This window comes from Diorhabda sublineata, chromosome 7 (assembly GCF_026230105.1).
Source record: "Diorhabda sublineata isolate icDioSubl1.1 chromosome 7, icDioSubl1.1, whole genome shotgun sequence".
NCBI lineage: Eukaryota > Metazoa > Arthropoda > Insecta > Coleoptera > Chrysomelidae > Diorhabda > Diorhabda sublineata.
In genome coordinates, this window is record NC_079480.1 from 10,017,089 (window position 1) to 10,039,388 (window position 22,300).

At 33.0% G+C, this 22,300-nt stretch overlaps 1 protein-coding gene across 1 annotated transcript in view; it reads left to right on the forward strand.

Moving 5' to 3' along the window:
• LOC130446872 (uncharacterized) overlaps nucleotides 1–13,305 on the forward strand; it is a 79,266-nt gene extending 65,961 nt beyond the window's left edge. The window contains exon 3 of the mRNA XM_056783379.1: nucleotides 13,018–13,305. Within this exon, the coding sequence (XP_056639357.1) occupies nucleotides 13,018–13,305 (288 nt within the window). The remainder of the gene's footprint in view (nucleotides 1–13,017) is intronic.
• Nucleotides 13,306–22,300: the final 8,995 nt, after the last annotated feature.

A 22,300-nucleotide genomic window follows, 5' to 3' on the forward strand; every position in this document is an offset into this window, starting at 1 on the left:
TCATAATAAGAATTGCTGAATTAACTAGAGTAAATAAATTTTCTATTTATCGAGTAGTCACGAAAGGGGGTTGCTGTGGATTGTTTACAGAACCGAAACACATGTAAAGAAAAACTGAAATCAATTGACAAAGCTACTCAAGATTTCATACGTAGGACAATTTATAGTTTATACTCGTATTAGGAGAACAGGGCTTTGACATTAGAAGTAATAGAGCAAAAGGTAAAAGATTAACCAGAACAAAATTATATCAGTTTAGAAACATTGCGTCAAATTTTGTCAGCGTGTGGCTTAAACACAAAAAACTGAATGGCGACAACAGTATGTGCGTCAGATAAAAGACTATTGATGTGACAGTCACGATGTAGTAAATTTCGGTTGGGCTGACAATTGTAAAAATTGCTGTTTGATTGGTCCATGTTGTAAATGGAAACGCATTAAAAAAGTACACGCTGGAAGCAAAGACAGTTTCATGCCGAATGCTTTATTAATATCTGCTAACAAAATTAAAAACTGTGCAGCTGATTATCATGAAGATATGACAGCAGAATTATTTGAAAAAAGCTTTTACCTAACATTCCATCACAGTCAATAATCGTTATGGAAAATGCATCCTACTAATCGTGGCAACTCCTTAAGATACCAAATTGTAGTAGTAACAAAGCTCAAATTTTAACATTTACGTCTGAAAAAAATATTTATATTTCTGTCAGCGATTGTGAAAAGGCCCAACACACAAAGATTTTTCCCAAGTTCCAAGTATGACTACAAGTGCATCTGTCTAAATAACGGCGTATAATGCCATCCAATTAATAATGATTTGATTGCCCTTAAACAAATACTTTCTTGCTTAAGATATACATATTTATAAAAATAATAAATTTATAAAATGATTCCAATTCATATTGGAAGAACTATTACGCCAAAATTATTTTTATTTATACAGTGACATAGACAACAATCACCAATCAACAGGCAGCATCTAGTATTGATGACTAGAGGCCAAATCTGAAAAATATGTGAGATATGTTTTATTTTGTGAGAATTTAGGAGTTTTTTGCTCAAATGTCCTCATTTTCAGAATGAAAACATGAAAATTGATGACATTTGGCATATTATGACGATATTAAGAAAATAGCTGTGAATCTAATCTTACTTAGATCGAATACAAAATATTGTTAACCATTTGTATTCATTTTTGTTATATGATGAACTTTAAATCTTCCAACTGCTTTTTATTGTTACATCAATCGTTGACGTAACTGTATTACTTATTTCCAAATAAACAAACTAAAGTCCGTACACATCACATTATACCCTAAAAAAATAGATCAATTCGTGTTTCCCATGAAACAAGACTACTTTCACTCTTGACCATCGATAGGAGTATAATAATCTTCAGAATTGATCGATTTAAATATTTCGTGATCGAGTAATGCTATTCATGGGTGTTTTCATAACAAATTGAGAAATATAATTTTTTTTTAATCTTCAATTCTTCATATTACATATTTTTTGTGCCGAATAGCGCACATTTAAGGTTAAAATATACAGTAAAGAATCGGATATTTTAGTTTATATTTATTTTTGTTTATAGTTATTATATTATATCAATATAGTTTTTATCATGTGATAATACCGACAACTAGGGTTGATAGAAGACGTTCCGTATTTCCCGGGACATCTCGTATTTTAGGTTTAATTCAAAATGTCCCGGCGGAACTGACTCTGTCCCTTATTTTAACCGTGCATTGGTAAGGAAGTTCGAGAGAATTTATGGTTTTTTTATCCACTTTAATGGTTGATAATTTTGAAAAACGTTCGATTCTTTCAATTGTTGTAATGAACATTTTATCAAAATTGTAGTCGACAACACAGTTAATTGAATCGGGCTTCTTTACTATTGATGCAATTCAGACTAAAGCCTTACTAAATAAAAACATTATGCAGCTAATGTATTCTTCCCTCCTTCTGTTAAATATTCGTGTAACCTTCTTTTCTACCAAGACTATTGTGATCATACCCTTTCTATCACGGTAAATTATATTCCGGAATTTTATACTGCTTTAAGCAGATTATTAGTTTAACAATTGGGTTAGAAGGACTCTAATACTCAATCTAGGATATTCTGATTAAACCATTGTACAAATTCATTACTGCGACAGTAAATTTTCCCGTCTGATTACACCCTTTAACTAGAAATTGAGTTCTCTTTCTCATTTAATCCTCTTTGCTATATATGTCGCTAAAAATTTTGTTACATAGCTTCCTGAAGATAAGAGTGTTTTTCCTTTAAATTCAAAAGTTCTCTTTAAGTGACTAGATTCACAAAAACAGTAGTTGAATTTGCTCTCGTGATATGTAGTCTTGTCTTTTTTGTTCGCGATATCTTATTTTTAATTAACCCATATACCAGTAGTATATGGATTTAGAACCAAACACCTCAAATCAATAGAAATCCATACTAGCTACTGCCTAACATCCATTGGAGGGACATAATTCAATTCAAACATGATAAAAAATTCTGAATTCCAGCTCTTACACAATTTTTTCTTCACTTTTTCTTCACACATTCATTTGAATTATTCAAAATATCAAAAGGATTAGGCTAAGTTCACAAACTTCTGGATGTCGGTAATCCCAGTTTGGCAAAGTTATCATGCAGGGTCTTAGACACGACGCTGGTTGCTGACGTTCGTTGAGAACGTTGTGAGTAGTCGGTATGGATACATTGACGAGAACGACTGAATTGACTCTTCTATCAACCACCACGATGTCGGGTCTGTTATTCGTCGTCTATCGGTGATAATGGACAAATCATAATAGAGTCTAAAATTATCATTTTCGAATACCTTATGCGACTAGTACAGTTTATAGGTGTTGAGAAGGCCAAACTTGATGGCAGTTTCTGGTGAATGCTATTGCCACCTGATTATGTCGGTGCAGATAGTTAGAATTATGTAGTAAATGCTCTCTTAATCACATTTTTTTTGTAGTTGTTAGTGTTGATTACTTGATCCTGAATACCTTCGGTTTCTAGAAAGTTCCGCTAGTAAGCCATCTGTTAAAAACTTCTTTGTCAATATGCAACTAGTTGCGGTCGTGATGTTCCCTACCGTGTAATGCCTTCTATGACCATTGTTCTAGTTTCTCGCACTCTAATACCACTTCCTACATATTCTGGCGAGGCGAGGTTTGGAAGAGACTAATCATTATCAGCCTTCGATATTCTGATATCATTCTATGTAGAACTGAGGTTTCTGATTTTCTTTGATAGATGGCATAAGCTGGTTGACCTTATTATCAGGCGAGGCTCCAGATTTCCTGTAAAATCCTTTTGTGTTGATATGAAAAATGTTGTTATTTTGCATTTTTTTATGCACTTAATGTATTTCGACAAACGCTTGGATTTCGTTTTAACATTCTGCTGAAGCAGATTAATATACTCACGCAAATGTTGTTTATCTTTTGGATATTGTATATGAGTACCTACGTCCTTATATATTTTTCTGATGTTGTTTCTCCATCGTTTAGAAGGTAGTGGACAATTTTCATACTCCATTAGGCGTCCTATCTCGCTTCAATAGTATTGATGGAACATTGTAGGAGTTGTATTATCAGTTCTCTAAAAACATTATTTCACTTCATGTTTCACATCTATCTGCAATAGGAATTATGAAAGGAAACCGAGAGATTTTGAGTTGACTACTACAAGCAAAGAAAAAAAATGGATCTAGAAAAGTCAGTAGAAGCGATAAAATGTATTTATGAACCTTCAAAGGATAAAATGAGAAAAGAAAATAAGATAAAATGATACAGCAATTGTATAGAAATGATATCTATAAAATAATAACTAGTTATAACAACTATTTTTTGCATACGACAATCTCCTGAAAGCAGGAAGAGAGAAATAGACAGAGATGGATCGATGAGTTATTGATAAGAAGCAAATCAATTTTAATTAAATACAAACTAGCTGATAATTATTATCATAATTTTATATAGGAGATTCTTGGCAGAAAGGTTTGAATGTAGTGATTCTCATACAGGTATCTTCACATATAACTAACAAATTCATTATTTTCTTGAAATAAGCTCCTTAGTTGTAATGTTTTTAATAAAACAAAATGGAAAATTATTATAACTGTATGGTTTTCACATGGATGGTCTCTAGCATAGGTTTAGTAGCTTCAATCTTGCTAGCTAGTATGTGTTTGTATTAAAAAATGTTATATTAAAAAATCTCAAAAATACCACCGATACATTATTGGAACGAAAAAGCTAAAATTATCAGCACTACGCTACGTATACTGAATGTCTCACTTAAATTGATTATATTTATGATCTTCATAATAGTGAATATATTATATTAATCTTAAAATTAAGTTTATTTAAGACATAATTCTTTTGTGAAGCAGGGGGAAGGTGATTATTAACGAGCTACCCAGTAGATAAAACTAAGCAACCAGAGGCTATAGAAGATTTATCTAGTTATCTTTAGAAATAGCACCTGAGAAATAACTATTTTTTCTAGGCCTATGATATAAATACTTATATATGAATTACGAAATAATGGTTAACCGTAGAGTGAGTATGATATTTTTCTTTTCTTAAGTCAATCAGAAAGCCATACCAAAGTACCAACTCACTTTCATTGCGTTTTTACAATTTTGAACATGGAAAAAAATACCAATAGAAAATTCAAAAGTCCGAAACTATAAACAAATCTTATAAAGCATTATAGATATTATGAAGGTATGTAATTACCAAATATACAACGGCTTTCTCATTTTAATGAATTTTAAAAATTAAAATTCATAAGAAATCTATCATAAATTATTAATATCTTTCAGGAGTACAAAGTTTAAAGCAACTAAAAGTTGAAGAAGTAATATATAGGATTCTTTGGAATAATTGTAATGTAATGCTTTTCTAGCCTTCTTTGACCCTCTGTAAAGTTTGTAAAGTTCAATAAGGAAAGTGCACAATATAGTTGTAAAATTGGGGACACTCAGTATAACCGAACATCTGAAAAGTTCGAAAAAATACCTTGTTACGTTCACTATAAATAAACTATACTCGTATAGATCTTAGACAAGCATGAGTGCTATTCTAGCAAATGTTTGCCCTTGACATTTACTGACCATCGCGGCTAAGACCAACGAGGCGCCTACTTGTCCGCTTCTAGATGTCTTCGTAAAGTCCACGGTATTTGCAGGAAAACAGGACCGGAACTACACATCTTTATGTAGAAGATCTTTGTTTTAAATTCACTTTCCATGATCGTCTTATAAACGTGTTTTAGAAAATTCCAATTTCACTTCAATTCCGTAGGTAGTTTTCGATTTGTGTACTATTGCTAGTACATTTCAATTATAAACAACTTATTAATATGTTGAGTCAACATTCACGCCTATTTAATCACACTGCAGTGTCTAAATATTAACGTATTTTGTGGTTTTAAACAGAAAAGATGGAAATATTTGAAATCATTATATAATTTTCCAAATCAGTTTATATATGAAGAATAAAGTTAACGAAACCAGCGAAACAACTGTTTTAGTAAATGTAGATTTTAAAACTACATTATACTGTATAGCAGTTCAATTAATTATTATCATATTAAAGTACCTACGTTCATATTTTGACACAGATTTACCCGGATTGGAAACTATGATCGGGTTAACCCGGTAATGATCTGAATGTTCAGATCACGATCATTGTTGTTCGGAGACCGATCGAGTTAATCGAGTCATAGTCTTATATTTTAGGATTTTTTTTTCTACGACCAGTAAATAGATACAGCTTTAAGTTTATTACAATTTATTTACATACATTTCGATAGTATAAATATAAATTTTAAGCTAAAAATAATGTGTAGAACTTGAGTTACAGCGTTCTGAGCACCTTCGCCTCGAAAAAATTAGCTCGCACTTCCTCCACGATTCCGGATGATTGGCTTATCTGAAACCAAAAATAATTACAATTAAAAACATAATTACATGTCTTGAGTGTGCCATATGAATTTCAAGTCATTGGGCCAAGCCATTTTTGAGATACGATGGAGGAAAGTTTTAAAAACACATTTTTGAGAAAAACGCGTTTAAAGTATCAGGTCCATTTATAACTATGAAAATCTCAACTTACCCTCAATCGGCGATGCCTGGTCCATAGAGTATTTTTCCTCTTCCTCTTGAAACTCTTTTAAAGCAGATTGTAGAAACTTGTATAAATGTTTATTCACCTTAAATGGCTCTTTCAGCAAAAAATAGCAACTTTAGTGGGAAATCTGTGTAAGGAAATCAATCGTTGATAACTGTTTAATAACAATATGAAGGACGAATTAACTTATAAAAAAGTATTTTAAATTTGGAAATTTCAAATATTAAATGCGACGCTCGGAAACTCTGATATAAATCTCGTTTTGGGTTAGGATCCGCAATCAGCTGAACCCGGGTTGTAGTTACCGAAAAATATTTGTTTATTTGGTTGTCGAAAAATGAATTATAGGATTTCATTTCAAAAAACTGAATGTGGTAGGAGACATAGTTAATAATAATCATTCAAATGAAAACATTGTTCATCGGTATGTGTTAAAAATTTAATGTATGGGCTACTATTTTAAGAAACCACATTGTAGGATGGTTTTTTATTCCTGTTAACCTAGATGATGACAATTACTTACATTTGTTCGAAAATGATTGACATCGATCCTTACTCCTAAACCATATTCTTAAAGAGGACAACGACCTTTTTTCAAGAAGATCATACACCCTTTGCTGTATTGATCTGTTAATTTATGGAAAATCACATTTTGTTCGATGGATTCGAGGATTTGAAGAAGAGGACCTATGCATGAGTAAGCTTCTCGATACTAACCCTTCAGATTTCTTTTCCTGTGATAATTCGAAACCCATTTTCAATACAATCCGAACTGAAAGGTTTACGTCAAAGAATAGTATATGACTTCAGCTTTGAACAACAGTGTAGGGCAGAGTTGTGATCTTACTTATAAGTATTAAGGTGAAACATAAAATCAAGGTTAAAGCATGTCACTACTATTTTAGAAAATCTATCTCCTTAGTTATTTAGGATTAGAATTTTTTGTTGAAACAGCATTTGAACTCAAAAAATTTTGTTTTTTATTCATTATATATGTAATTATATCGCAAACAGTCATCCACAACTCAATGAAAATAGAAGAAATACATTCTTCTGTGTTTCTCTCTACGAGTGAGTTGTACTATTTTATAATCATTTTTCTTGTTCAAATAAAATAATTTTAAATGGTTAAGAATTATAGATGATGTTTATATTACAGTCATACAATAAATGGAAGTTCCTTGTAAAAGGTTTTAGCAAATCATATTAAATAACAATTTTTCTAACGGAAATAAAATATTTTGCTATTTACTGCATTTTTAAAGGTTCACAAACAATTTAATGGAAATAAAAAACGAAAGTTCATTAAAAATGAATTAAAGATGTAGTAGCCAGCACACGACTTAAATCATCCCATCTTTCACGTCACGCATGAACATGTGGCGGAAAAGTTCATTAAAGACAGAAGAAATGAGAATTCGACGGCATGGCCGCTTACATTGGCGCGCATAACACCGTGGATTGATTCACTTACTCAATGTTGATCACGTCAATAAATAGCATTTAATATGTTTATAGTTTTTGTTAGAAACTGCATTATTAATTGAATTTTCAATGCTGATATAGTTGGCATTGCCTGGTTGAAAGTAGACACACTAATAATGAATGAATTAATATTGAATTAAGAATATAATAAGAAATTTGTATGAAAATACTTGCGCCTTATGTAGCTTGCAAATAGACAACGTTCACCACACCATTTTTGATGCAGTTTTTAATTATTTTCTCATATTGATGAACTATTAATCTATTTTGTAAATACTGAGATGTCTGCCCCATGTAGACAACGTCACATTCATTACAAGGTACTTAATATATAATTTCACTTCTTTTGTTTTCTCATTAACGAGCCACAAAATACCAAAAGAACGTGAATTCAATTATAGAGATTGAAAAAATTTTAAAACAATTTTTAGAAATGGTTCACATAAATACAAACTAAAAAGCTAAAAAAAATAATTAAACTGAAATTTTAAGTTCTATTTTCTAAATTTAATTACAAATAATTTGTGCTCTTTTTATTGGGAACGTGGCAAAGAAACACCAAAGTGGACTAACTTCAATATATTTCCCGACCTTTCGAATACTTATGTATTCATCGTCTGGGAAATAATTCAGATAAAAATTGGCGTTTCGACTTATTTCAGTCTATTTCAAAATATCATATTGACACTGGAAAAGAGTGAAATAAGTCGAAACATCAATTTTTATCTTTCTTTTTAGAAAATTATTTAAAAAAATAATTTTAAAACAGAAGAAACCTAAAATCAAGAACATAGAAAAAGAAACATCTATGAAAGGTCTAAGAAATAAAAGAAATTTATATATTATATATATATATATATATATATATATATATATATATACGAAGGAGAGAAGAGTGGGGACAGGGTGGTAATTCGTTCATTGATAAGAACTGATCCGATTCCGTGATCTCAATCTGCCTACTCCACACAACGAATCACCTCTTTTTTCACCTCTGGTTGATTTCAAGGCCTCAATCTGTTTACTCCTTGTAATTTCACCAAGAAAATGAAAAGCTTCAACAAAAATATAAAAGATAAAATAAGTTGTTTACCATCAAGAACACTGTTGACACGAACACACTAACTGCTGGAGTCGAGCTAACTGGGAGCTAATCGCCTGGACCTTGTAATTATAGGGGACCTATTGACAGATTTTGAGGTTTTGACGCGCGTGGGAAGTATATTATTGGCTTATGTTAACAGTTTGGACGTTTCTTTATTTCGATAGTTTCTCTAATGGACACGATGTTGGTCAAGGGTGGAGGAAAAGTTAACTTCACTCTTATCAAAGTATATAAAATATATTTTGACTGAAGTTAAATCGAAACGTCAATTTTCTATCAATACTTCAAATATGATTGATATTTACTGAGTATTTTGCCTTCTTCTGTAGGATTGTGACCTATTGAGATGTTGCAATATCCTTCCGCGAAATTTATCGTCATGAAAACTGTACTGTAATGTTGGTCACTTGTGTATGGGCAGAAGATGATAGTGGAATATGACGAATACCTACTGGTCAACCGAGATGAGTCAACCGAATTACAGAGGAACAACAAAGAGCAGCCAGCATTATGGAAAGCACCAAGGCCACTGGTTCTCTTGAGACACATCATACATGAGGGACTACTAAAACTAATACTATCGGAGGGAGCGCACCTCATAACATTCGTAGTAATTGTGGCAAACCACTTAGAGGAGATCAGCTTTAACGGTACTGGAAAAGATCTCTGGTGGATGAACTCAGTCAATGAAGACGATAGAGCTGAAAGTTGAAGAATAGGCGATCATATTCCAACCATTCATCCAATACCCAGTAGTGACGTTGATGCCAGACTGTATTTCAAAAAATTAGCAGAGCTCGTGAGCGAAAAGGTGATGAACATCTTATCTCGGCTGATGCCGAACTCGTTTTTAACCGAGGAGGTTAAAAACATAGAAGAAGAGCTCTGCTGTCACCGGTGGTCACATGTGTAAGCACATACGGAGGCCGATGCATTACAGAGGCATGAACCAGGTTGGAGGGTCGCTTCAATATATCGGTTAAGAACTCTGAAGTTGACAGCGCATACCACACGTAATATATGTAATTAATGAATTGCTACCTCGAGCGGTGGCGGAGGAAACTTGATACCTTCACTGGCAAAAAATTCTACCGCACTGAGAAGAATAGTTGAGAAGACTTTAGCGGAGAAACAGCATAGTTCGCTGGCCAATTTTATAGGGTGATTCGTCTAAGGTAAGATAGATCCAATAACTTATTCTGCGGTTTCCTCTTTGGACAAGGATGCTTCAAAGAATTCTTCCACAGGTTCAGCATGATTCTCCGGAGTGCCCAACCTGACAGGAAAGCAACGGAAGTGCGGAGCACGTATTTGTCAAGCCTGGTTCCATCATGCTTCGTTACACCTGGAAAGCTCAAATAGGAGTAGTAGTGACGCCTAAAAATATGTTGGAGGCTATGCTATAAACAGAGACTGCTTAGACAGCAACGAGGATATTCGCCGCTGAGATTTTGAGAGAACTTCACTCTGAAAAGGCGGAAGGAGCAGAATCGAGATGGGGAAAGCAGCTGACGGAGAACCTGTATAGTTAGAGCCTCCTACACGAATTAACCATAGCATCGGTCCCGCAGGAACAAAAGTGGCCAGAGAGAGATTGGTTTTTATTTGGTATGGGAAATGTCCCGAGTCCAACATACCAGGCAGAGCACCTAGCCCTGAAAATACGTAATGTTATTTTCTACTTAAACCTCTACAAAAAAACTATGAATACATCATTGAGGACTGAAAATATAGTCAAAGTACAAGGTAATAATATGTACATTGAACATTAAAACATTAAAAATCACTGACATTAATTAATCGAGTATTGTTGTATTACAAATTTGGTATGAAATATTGAATTCATATTTTCTGAATAATATTCGGCATAAATACTGAACTTGTTGAATTTTGTTTATATTCTTCTGGTTTTGAAATCCAAATCCGTCCAATATCAGGTTAGGTTAGTTATTTAGAAATAACTTTTGAATAGGTTTATATTTTAGAGAGACTATAAAAAAGAGAATTCAAGCAAACTTCAATCAAATATGGGGTCAAGAAAGGTACTACTAGCTTGTAGTAGAATAATTATTTACACTAGGAGTACTACTAGTTTCAATCAATTGAATATCATATTGGATAGAAGCGTATAACGAATTAACAAGTTTATATTTGAGATTAAATATTGATTCAATGATCAAGCTCCCACCACACTGTGTAAAACAAAATCATATTATTTATTCAATACCAATTACCAAAAATAACATAATAAAAGACGACGCAATGGTATGCTACTATTTATAGAGAACACTACACAAAATTATGCAAAAATCAGTGCGCTGAAGCTCTGTCATAGATATAGTGAAGAAAAATATAAAATGAACTCTTTTCGCACATTTTATATGATTTTATGGAGCTAAAAGGGATGGGTGCAAAAATTCATAGATTGTTCTTCCGCGATGAATCTCGGTTTATAAATTTACAAAATTTTCATCCTAGAATAGAGTATAGCCCAGCGTCAGTCTAGAAGTAAGAATTGTAGGAACATACAATTGTGTTGATCGAAAGAATTATTTGAATTTACTATTTCAAATATCTGGATTACGATCTATAGACCTATTATTAGATGAATGTTCTAACAAATATAATGGTAGTATGATAGAATTAGAGACAAAGGTCAATATGTCAATTAGATTGGTTAGAGTGAATGTGATCTAGTTTAGTTTGAAAATGTCGAGATCATGTCGTAGAAATATCAACAAAGATATATGAATATTTCTTGGAAAGTGACAGGTAGCTACTACCTACATTTGATAATCACCCCACAATCTTTTCAAAAAAATTTAATGATTCTATTACGTAAGAATTTCTTCCATTGAAAAATCGTTGCACGCAACACTAGGTAAATTTATATGTTGATATACAGAAACATATATCCAACAGCACATATTATTTTATACAATAATAAACATAGTAAAATTAAATTCAAGTAACAGTATCTTCACCTATATAGGTTTGTTGAATGTACGATTTCATCAAAAATTAAATTAAAATTGAACTCAGATAAGTAAAGTTTTATATTATATTTGACAACTAAAAATAAATGTCGAGTAAGGTTGAGTGATGTAAAATTGTAAGAAACCTCAGTTACAGTTAATTACAAACAATACAAAATATATGTATATAAATGATGATAAATTATAAAATATCCAAGCGACATACATTTGTCAACTATATTGTAGTAAACTTAAAATTGAACAATCATAAATAATGAGTAAATGTAGACTTATTTATAGAAATATATTGTATGTACATTTCGAATTGAAACACTAGTGTAATCTACGCATGGGCCGTGAAGCCGGTTTTGTCCGGTTATAATGGAACTCAAAAATTTGGCGTTTACACCGAATTGTTTGATGTTTGCCTTTAATGTATATATATTTTTTATAAACAGCGGCGAGTTATTTATGTTATTTTTTTAGGACTAATTTCTAGGAGGTCTTCATTTTTTTGTTTCCTTTCTAATATTCTGAAATTTATTCCAGCTCGTTTCATGGCGAGATTTAGCTTATAATAAAAAGTCATAGTGAACGAAACGAAATGGAAAACAAACCGGTGAATTTGAATAAATTATATAAATTAGTTGAATATTAGTGAATAATTAAATAATGTATAAATTGGATACGTTTATTATTAATGATTAAATAAATTAAGTGAGTAAAAGACTTTGTTTATAAATTCACCAAATAGTATAGTAGTAAATAAATAAGAAACATTGCATTACATTACATGGGTGTCAGGTGTGGGGTTTTATAAATAAATAGAGACATAACCATGGCTAAGATATTGTTATTGTGACCTTAAAGGAACGAAACTTTAAGCCGAATTGGAGAATCGCGTACCGGAAACGTGAGGTAAGAAGAGTGAATTAGTAGAAAGACTCAAAGTGCCACTGGTAATTGACGGATTTGATCCAGAAACTTAAATATTCAAATATTAATCTCGTCAATTTCTGAAAAGAAAAATATTTCTAATAAAATGGACGAGAAGATTTTTACCATGAAGGACGGTATATCGAATTTGAAAAAAGATACTTCGACTAATATTGACGAGAAGATGTCAATTATGGAGAAAGATATTTCTGCCAAAATGGACGACTATTGCTAGAAACTGACATAGCAGCTGACGTCGGAAATAGAATTTCATCCCTTTAATCTAAGAAGATATTCTAATAGAAGAAAAGAATATACAATAAATGAAATTCTTCAATCCACACATTATTCAAGGCCGAAGACAATGGCAGTTTTACCCGAGCCAAATCACCTACGTTTGACGGGAAGACGTCTTGGATTAATTACGTTAAACAGTTAAAAGCAGCTGGAGTGAATAATTGTTCCGATAAAGAAAAAGCAGTGAATTTGAACATTGCACTACGAGGAGACGCATTAGATGTACTCCAAAAGATCCCTCTCCTAGAAACTGAAGACTTCGAACAACTGCAAAAGAGATTGGATATATTCTATGGTCACGAACATTTAGAACACCTGTACCATTCGCAGCTAAAAAAACGATAGCAGGAGCTCGACGAAACTCTTCAAGAGTACGAGATAGATATTACTCGATTTGTCCGATTCACTTATCCATCAGCATCAGAGAACATGATGAAATGTGTAGGCATCCAGGCATTCACTGATGGCCTTCGTGATCCTGATATACAGAGGAAGCTTCGATTAACCCATCCGAAATCTTTAGTAGATGCCCTGAGTGCTACTCTAGAATATGAGGTAGGCTTCAAATAACAAGGTCACAATTATACATGAAGAAGTTGAGGAAAGCAAACTTGGCCAGATTTCAACATTATAAAAGGTATGGTTGAGAAGAAACCAATGAAGAATCGATGCTGGAATGGTGGAAAGCTTGGATATTTACAGAATTGTATGGACTCCCACAAATGAAGAATAACAGAAGCGTGAAAACTAAAACGAGTCGACTAAGAGGGAGTAGCACCAACCCAAGATCGTTCCAAAAACCTTCTAATACTAGAGCTTCTCTCATATGTCGCAACGACAGGGAAGAAATATACTCTGGTAAGCACTGAAGCCACTAGAGCCTAAGACACAGTCTAATAAGCTGCAAGAAAAAGCTTCTACTAACCAGGATTCGACTACGGAACGCCCCAAGTTAAACTGTCAACGTTCATGGAGAAACACAAATCCAATTAGAAAGTGGTGCAGAAAAGTTTATATATAAGTTAGTTAAGCTTCAGTGAATGAATAATTATTGTGTAAGTTTTTTAAAGTTGTTTATGTTACTCCAAAATATTTTATCAACATATTTTCTAACAGTACATATTAATAATATTTTATGATGTATCAAATTACAAAGATAAACGAGAAGTCTTCGTAATTTATTGTATTTGTATGTCATGACTTATTTCTCCTCCTCAGTAGTAGAAGATGTTATGTTGATTAAAATGTTCATGAACTATGTTTACCGAATAAAAAATAATAACGATTTTTAATATACAAGTTCACGGTGATCGTGAGAGAACTTATGATGAAGTAGCTCAGTTATTTAACATTCTTCTTCTTATTCAATGTTACGTGTACAAAGAGCTAAAAATTTATCAAAACTGCAGTATAATGGATTATGACACTTTTTCAATAATTGGTTTCAAGCCAAGAACACTGGTACTGGTACAGCTAATCACCACAATCATATGCTTATTTCTCCAAATTATTGTAGGACTTTGTAAGGTTTTTTTTTCCATTTAGTAATAATTAACTGCACGGATTGAACCACATTAAATATTCGGAATATCTCGGCGTTTCAGCTTCTACTCAAAATAGGAAGGGAGTTGGAGTAGTTATTCGATCACTAAATAGTAAGTGATCCGATGACTGGGTCTCAATCTGTTTACTCCACGCAGAGAAGCACCCCCCCCCCATATGTTCATTTTATCTAAAACAAATAAAAAAGGCATGATTGTATTGAATTAGCTATAAACGCTACTACTGCAAACTACGGCTATGAGTATGAAGTAAGAGTCAATGTAACTTTCAAAAAAAAGTGAACAAAATAGAATAACAATTCAATATTCTGTTGGACAACCGAATAATTCATAATTTTATTAAAACAATTTAGAACATCCAGTATAGGTGCATAATAATATAATGGGAGAATATTATTGAAAATAGCTACATTTGCAACAAGATATATCTTTTAGATTTTCAAGCAAAAATCTATGTAACGAACTGTTAACGTAATTCTAGATTCTTATAATAACAATGAAAAAACTATTGTAAACCTAAACTCTGCATCCGAGTATTATAAAATACTGCGAACTATTTGCGGAGTTGCAGAAAATATATTTCTTCTATCAAGCATACTAATCGAAAAATAAAAATATTTCAGTGTTTGAAATCATGAAAGAGTTTTAAATGAGGAAAGTGAATAAGAATAAATAACAGTATACCAATTCAAAAGCAGATCTCAAAAAATTTACATATTGGACTAGATTTTTCTAAATGTTCACTCACTCCAGATGGGTCGAAGGCAATTTCAACTCTCATAATGTATACTATTGATGTTAGCATGCAAAAAGATATTAAACTCGGCAACACTAAAGTAGAACAGTGAAAGATCATTGTCAAATTTCATGTGACGTCAATGCTTTTATGATTACAACGGTGCACCGCTCTACCAAAGATGGCTAAAATTGAATATTTACGTTCGCTCAAAATATAAATATATACATAAGTTTTGTTTAAAACGCTGCGGACGGAAGAACCGATTATGTAAAAAAATTAAGGGAACGTGTTTTTATAAATCTTTTAAATACGGATACTAAATTTCGATGATTGTTGGCGCACACTAAAAAATCTTTTATTTAATTGAAATATTCGATGTTACAGATGGAACATTCTAATGAGGGAAATAATTCCCATACTCCAATAGAAATTCACTTTTGATAAATGTTCAGACATCAATTGCATTGAAATTTTTCGTACCACACTGACATTCATAAAAAAAGTAGGGAATAACATTACATTTTAATACCGCTAGCGTCATTTTTTTATTTTCTAAAATGCTCTTTTACCTACTAAAACATTAAAATTAATGAATCCTAGATACTAGTAACATACTAAAATATATATTTTATTATGTTCCTTAATCTCACTCATATATGTCAATCAAAATTAGCATATTGAAAATGAAGTCGAAATAAATTTCAATTTAAATTCAATATCGTTCTTTTTCATTTCTCAATATAGGATGAGGTGGTTAAACTTGTTAAATCCTACAATTCGATTTGATTTTACCGTTAGAATGAAAATGTTGGTAATAGCAAAACGTTGAAAGCCAAAACCGGTAGCTCAACGTCGTTTGATTGTAGTTAGAGTTATGACAAACAAGACATACAGGGTTTTTCTAAAGACATGCGACAAAATTTTGTACGTGATAACCCGAAAAAAATTTTGACTGTCCGTTCCTAGTTCATTGTCTGATGCCGTCTTATGCTTATTTATATATTGGTGAGCCTCGTCTACTAAACCCATTACCGTCATTGCTATTCTCATTGCTTTTCCACTTAATTTCTGTCTTCATTTTCGGTTATTTCGCATAAATTGATACTGCTAATCTGAGAATTATTATATATTTCTATCTAATATACTATACGTTTCCACGGGTTAAGACGATATATCAACGATACCCCGCCAAGGCTCGTTACATTAAAAGGACATCTGAAATTCTAAAAGCACCATTTTTTACGACCATATCCGTGTGGCCTCGCTTTACTTAGAAAGGTTGCTTTCGCTTCAAACGCTCACGGGGAATATTTTGCTGATACCTTTTCGTAGAATGTGAATTCAGCAGACGTTGTAGTCACATAATCCCCAGAAAAAAACAAAATTTATCAAGACTTTTCATCCTCTACTGCGGAAAATGTTTATTATTATCGAAATAAATCGACAAATGTACTGGAAATGCAGGATTGATATATTTGATAATCTTCTCTTTACGAAAATAATCGTGATATAAAATTATCTGCATATTCTTGTATTCTTTCATTTCATTCATGGTCAATCTTTCTTTTGTCAGCTTCGTCTACAAAATTGTAATTTTCTTGACAATAAAGCATATTTTCCTCACCGTATTTCCTACCTATTTAATTTCTTATTGTTGATGTTATCATCGTGATTATTATCTGTAGAAAACAAAATTCAAATACGAGGATGTATTGATATCTAGTTAGCCTAGACCAGTTCCCTACATAAGCAAAATATTGCGTTCCCATAGCAACGAACAATAACTTATTAGAAGTGTCAGTGTAAAGTTTGACGTCAAAAAAGTAGACCAAATTAAAAGAAAAAAGATGTCCACCGAAATTGTGAAAATTGGAGTATCGAGCCATCATCAAGTACCTGTATTTAAAAGGGTTAAGAGGTAAGCAGATTTACGAAGATATGCTTAATACCCTTAGTGATCAATGTCCTTCTTATGCGACTGTTAAAAAGTTGGACAGCAAGCTTCAAAACAGGTAAATTTTCCATTGAAGATGATGACCGATCGGGAAGGCCAGTTTCTGTGTCATTCCCCGAAAATATCGATACAGATCATGACATGATTTTATCAGACCGTCGAATTGGGCTAAAACGGATATCTGAAGCACTAAATATTTCATACGAATGCGTTCATCATACAGTTTTATGGGATTGCCATGGAGTAATCATAATTGATTTTTGGATAAGGGTAGCACAATAACTGGAGATTACTATTCGACATTGATCGTGATTTTGGCTTTGAATTACTAGAACACCCCCTTATTCACCAGATTTGGCTCCGTCCGATTATCATCTCTTTCCTAAACTGAAAAAAAATTTAAAAGGTCGTAAATTTTCTTCCAACGAGGAGGTAATAAAAGCTGTGGAGTTATGGTTTGCAGAGCAAGAAGAAACATTTTTTAAAAGTCTAGAGATGTTGCAGGTTCGCTGTTATAAATGTATTCAATTAAGAGGTGAATATGTTGAGTATAATAAAATATTTTAACATTGACAGTGGTTATGACTAAATGTTAAAATGCACTTGAACCTACATTAGATTTCAAATATCAGGTTATGAAAGAAAATGTTCGTTAAATCGGTTACTTAAGGGGTTAGTCTTTCTCGTGCCTACTTCAACAAGCATTGGAAAGACTTGCTCCTAGCTTAATAACGATATTTATATCCTGCCTTGCTGGAGCTACGTTCCTGTTTCCAATGGAAAGAGGTGAATGTTGTATTTATTACGAAACCCGGAAGAAGCGACTACCTAAATCTCAAATCACTAATTTTTTCACTTTTGCAATGAGGGTGATATAGATATTTAAAACAAAATATGTTAGTTGAAAGACTTAATACTATGGTGAGATATATGGATAATGTTTTAAGAAGTGGAAAGATCGGTCCGCGAGACAGAATTGGAAATAGAGGTCAATGATTACGAGCTCCCATGTGAATGAACACGTGAATGGGGCATGTAGACAGGTGTTGTCAGTTTTATAGGATGAATATTAACCAGAAAAAACGCACAGCATTACACGCATCCAATTATAACATTGGGAGACATGACTTGTATACTTTAGAAGGGTTAAATATCTAAAGGTCACTTGATCCAAATCTGGTCTGGTACAAACACGAAGATAACAATATCAAGAAAGCTACCTGCGCACTCTGGCCATGCAAGGGTCAAAAATGTTCTCACACACTGAGCTATCGTGAGGTGGCACTGTGGGCATAAATTAAAAAATGAAATGCAACTAGATAGAGTTCAGCAATCATGTACCAAGTGTCCCAGGATCCGAGCATAGTAGGACCCTTGAAATTCTACTGGATCTTCCAGTTTTGCACGTAAACATACAATTTGAAGCCATGAACACAACATATTAAATGCAGTTGAATGTTTAATCATTCTGATGGGCAGAATCCAAAAGACATTAGTGACCATAATAAATTGATAATTCCGGGATGCATGGCTTTACCAGGGTGGACCTCTGCAGAGAACACCGCTAAATAATAAAAGGTATTCGCTTGAAGGGACGTAGAAGGGCGGTACTTTAAAGATGCCATAGTAATCTCAATCTACTTAGACTGCAAAGAAAGCCCAACGAAGAAAACACAAACATTTAGATAGGTTAGGTAATTTATTTATATTTCAAAGTAATCTTATTTTAGCTCAGTACAATTTTCCCAGTGATATTTAATAAGTTCGAGCCATTTTTTCAAGTTTGGAGCAGAAAATAATCCGAGGGGGCTAAATCTGTCGAATAGAGTGCATGAGATAGAAATTAATTTTGGTCAGGTCCACTAACCTAACTATAAGTTATTATGAATATTTCAATTTAGATATTTTCAAATTTTCGAGATTGTCACTTTGTCCGTAAATACTAATTACTGTGAATAATAAAATGCAGCCATTTAAATGATATATTTCAAATATAGATGTTTACTTATTTTTCTCATAACTATCACAAAATCTCTATATTAAAAATACATAATGCAAGTCATGAATGGAATTATATAATGAATGATCGCAAAACCAGATACAAGATAACAGATTTGGAAGTCTATTCATGTCTATAAGCCTCCTTTTCTATTTCTGACGTGAGCGTATATTATGCAAAAATAGTTAATTTATGGAACTGGTTTGGAATTTGGCCTGAACGGTACTCGACGTGACATGCTACATGACAGTTGACATAGAAGAGAAGAACAGTGTCCGGAGGATATGTCAGTAGCAGTGATTCTTTAAAAAATTTTTACGGTGGTTTGTTCCTTGTCAAAGCGATAAGCATCTATTTTGCTTCCTTATACTATGGAAACTTATTATTCAATGAATGTTTTTTTAGATTATATCTTTTTTATTAAACTTACTGGGAAAATATGGTAAATCCTTTGAAAAATTATTATTTCTGGAGTAATAATAAATTTTTTATAATTTTTATGATTGATTCTCTTCATATCATATGTAAATCTGGAGTGAATCTAACACGCACTTGTAGAAAATTAGACGTACTTCATTTTATATAGAGTGTGTTTTTTCACGTTAACCTCAATTTATCTATTTATCAGATTAGTTCAATTTTCGTAATAGATACTAAGGTTTTCTTGTTGAATAGAAATTAATATCAATTTTTGCAAAAATCTGTTGCTTTGATTCAGCTCGGTAGGTCTAAAGTGTTGGGAGTAAAATAGGAATAACTATCTAGGAGAACAAGAAGTTATTACAGTTGAAAAGATGTATAAATGAAAAAAAAAACAGTGAGTAAGGAAAGTGTAATTGTATAATAGATTATAAAGTGTGAATTTTGTTGTTAACCCTCCTTAGGCTACAGGTTGGGCTTGGGGTTAACGACCCCCTCTCGTAAAAAGCCAACTGTTACGAAACCAGGTAACAAAAGCCTCGGAATACGGCAGAATAAACGGAAATGGACGGATCAAAAGCTGGAGCTTAAGCGAACCTTAACAACTAACTCCTTAAGTACAAATTTGATGTGGTTGCTATTCAGGAAGTACGCTGGAAAGTCTCAGACACCATCAAGGCTAGACATTATACCATGCTGTATAACGGGCATGCCCAGAATAATTTAGGAACAGATTTCGGATTAAGTACATTTGCTACACAGATTAAGTACTTTCAAAACCATCAACGAGCGAATGTGCACCCTTAGGCTCAAAGACAGATTATTTAATATTACACTAATCTGTCTGCAAACACCAACGGAGAACACCGTCGAGACTATACAGTTTTCATGACACTTTGGAACAAATGTATGATAGCGCACGAAAATGACCTTAGCAAGCACATACTCCCCAAGGAACAGCATCCACAGAGCTACTTGAAAGTCACCCGATGGAGCCGCCCAAAACCAGATTGACAACGTCATTGTTGATACCAGACATGGACGGACGTCCTGAACGTGAGGACTTACAAAGGCGTTGATGCTAATTCGGACCACTTCAAGGTAAAAATGACGTAGAGGCAAAGATTCAAGAGACAAGGAAAGACCACTCGAGAAACAGCAAGTTTAACTCGTAGAAGCTGATATCAGACCCAGAGGCTTGAGTTATCTATACCTAGCGAATGAAACCTACCTCGACCAAAATCCTACTTGCGAGGAAAAGGAAAGTACCGTGGAGGAGGTATAGGATAAGATGCGGAACTTTCCTATATCTTATTCCTGTTCCGATGCTTCTTCTTGTCCATTAATAATCCTTAAAAGTATTGAGCCCATTCTTGTGGATCTATTAAAAGCCTTCCATCGTTGTCCCTGATACAAGTTACTTGGTAATTAACTGTGCTTTCTCTCGTTTTTTTTTGATGTTAGCAGTAAGTTTAGGTTTCCCTTGTATTGTATTGATCTGTTGGTACCTCAAGCCCTTCTAAAATCAAGTGCTTCAGTAATAAATTCTTCAAACATTCAATACAAGAATAAACTCAAACTTGGTAATACATGTGATAAATCTGCGAGCATATCCACCAGTTTTGATTCAATTGCTTCAATATTTTCCTGAGAGTGCAGTAAATCTATAAAATATTGTTGAACTGTTCACAAGCTTTCATATCTGCTGCTAAGCCTTGTTTCCCTTAGTGCTTTCAAAGACAAATCCTTATTTACAAGACTGCATGTGATTTAGGTGAAGCCTCAATTATAATTTCCGTGGAAATTGGTGGCGAATACTCCCCTGACCTCCCCTCATCGCAGCCAGTGCTTTACAGGATATAAAGAAATTTTGAGAAAGTCGTAAGATCTGTAATCTAATGTCATTCTCCGCATCACATATTACGTTATCTGAAATGTCATTAAATCATAAGAAGTCTAAGATGTAAATTCAATATCGTGATATGAGTACTTTTTCGTTAAAGGTAATAAAATTTCTTCAATGGCCGCGATATTTTATCAATATTTTTTGTCCTTTCAGAATCCAAAATAAAGATATGGATACATTGAATTTGAAAAGCCGGCTTAGGAGTGTCGTCGATTATCTTCTTATCACTGAGCTGATCTCTATACTCACACAGAGTTTGGACAAGATCTATTTCTTAGTTTCTTCACAGTACTCTGTCTAATCTATAATCCTCCAATGCATTGATTTCAAACGTTTCTTGTTCCAAACTACTGTCAGCAAACTGCATTTTCAACTATAATCCAATTACACATGCTCTATTATGGAATGTAATAGTATACTATTTCAGCTGTGTTACGAACGATAGTTCTGTCGTTCCTTGTCATCAGTAAAGGATTGCTTGTTGCCTCTTTGTAGATGACAGCAGTATTCCTTCTATATTTTGAGGACTGTCTGGTCTCATAATGTATTCTCTTGCATTATTGTTGCTAAGTTCTTCTACTATTTATTCAATTATTTGTGTTTTGTCCACCCTATTCATCCTTTCAATTTGCTTTTTATCGATGGTCTGTTTACAACATTCAATATTGTTGTCTTTCATTGCCAGGCAATGACGTGAAGAAAAACAGGCAATGATGCCTATACACAGCAGGAAGAAGAATATTGATGTCTGATGAGTTTT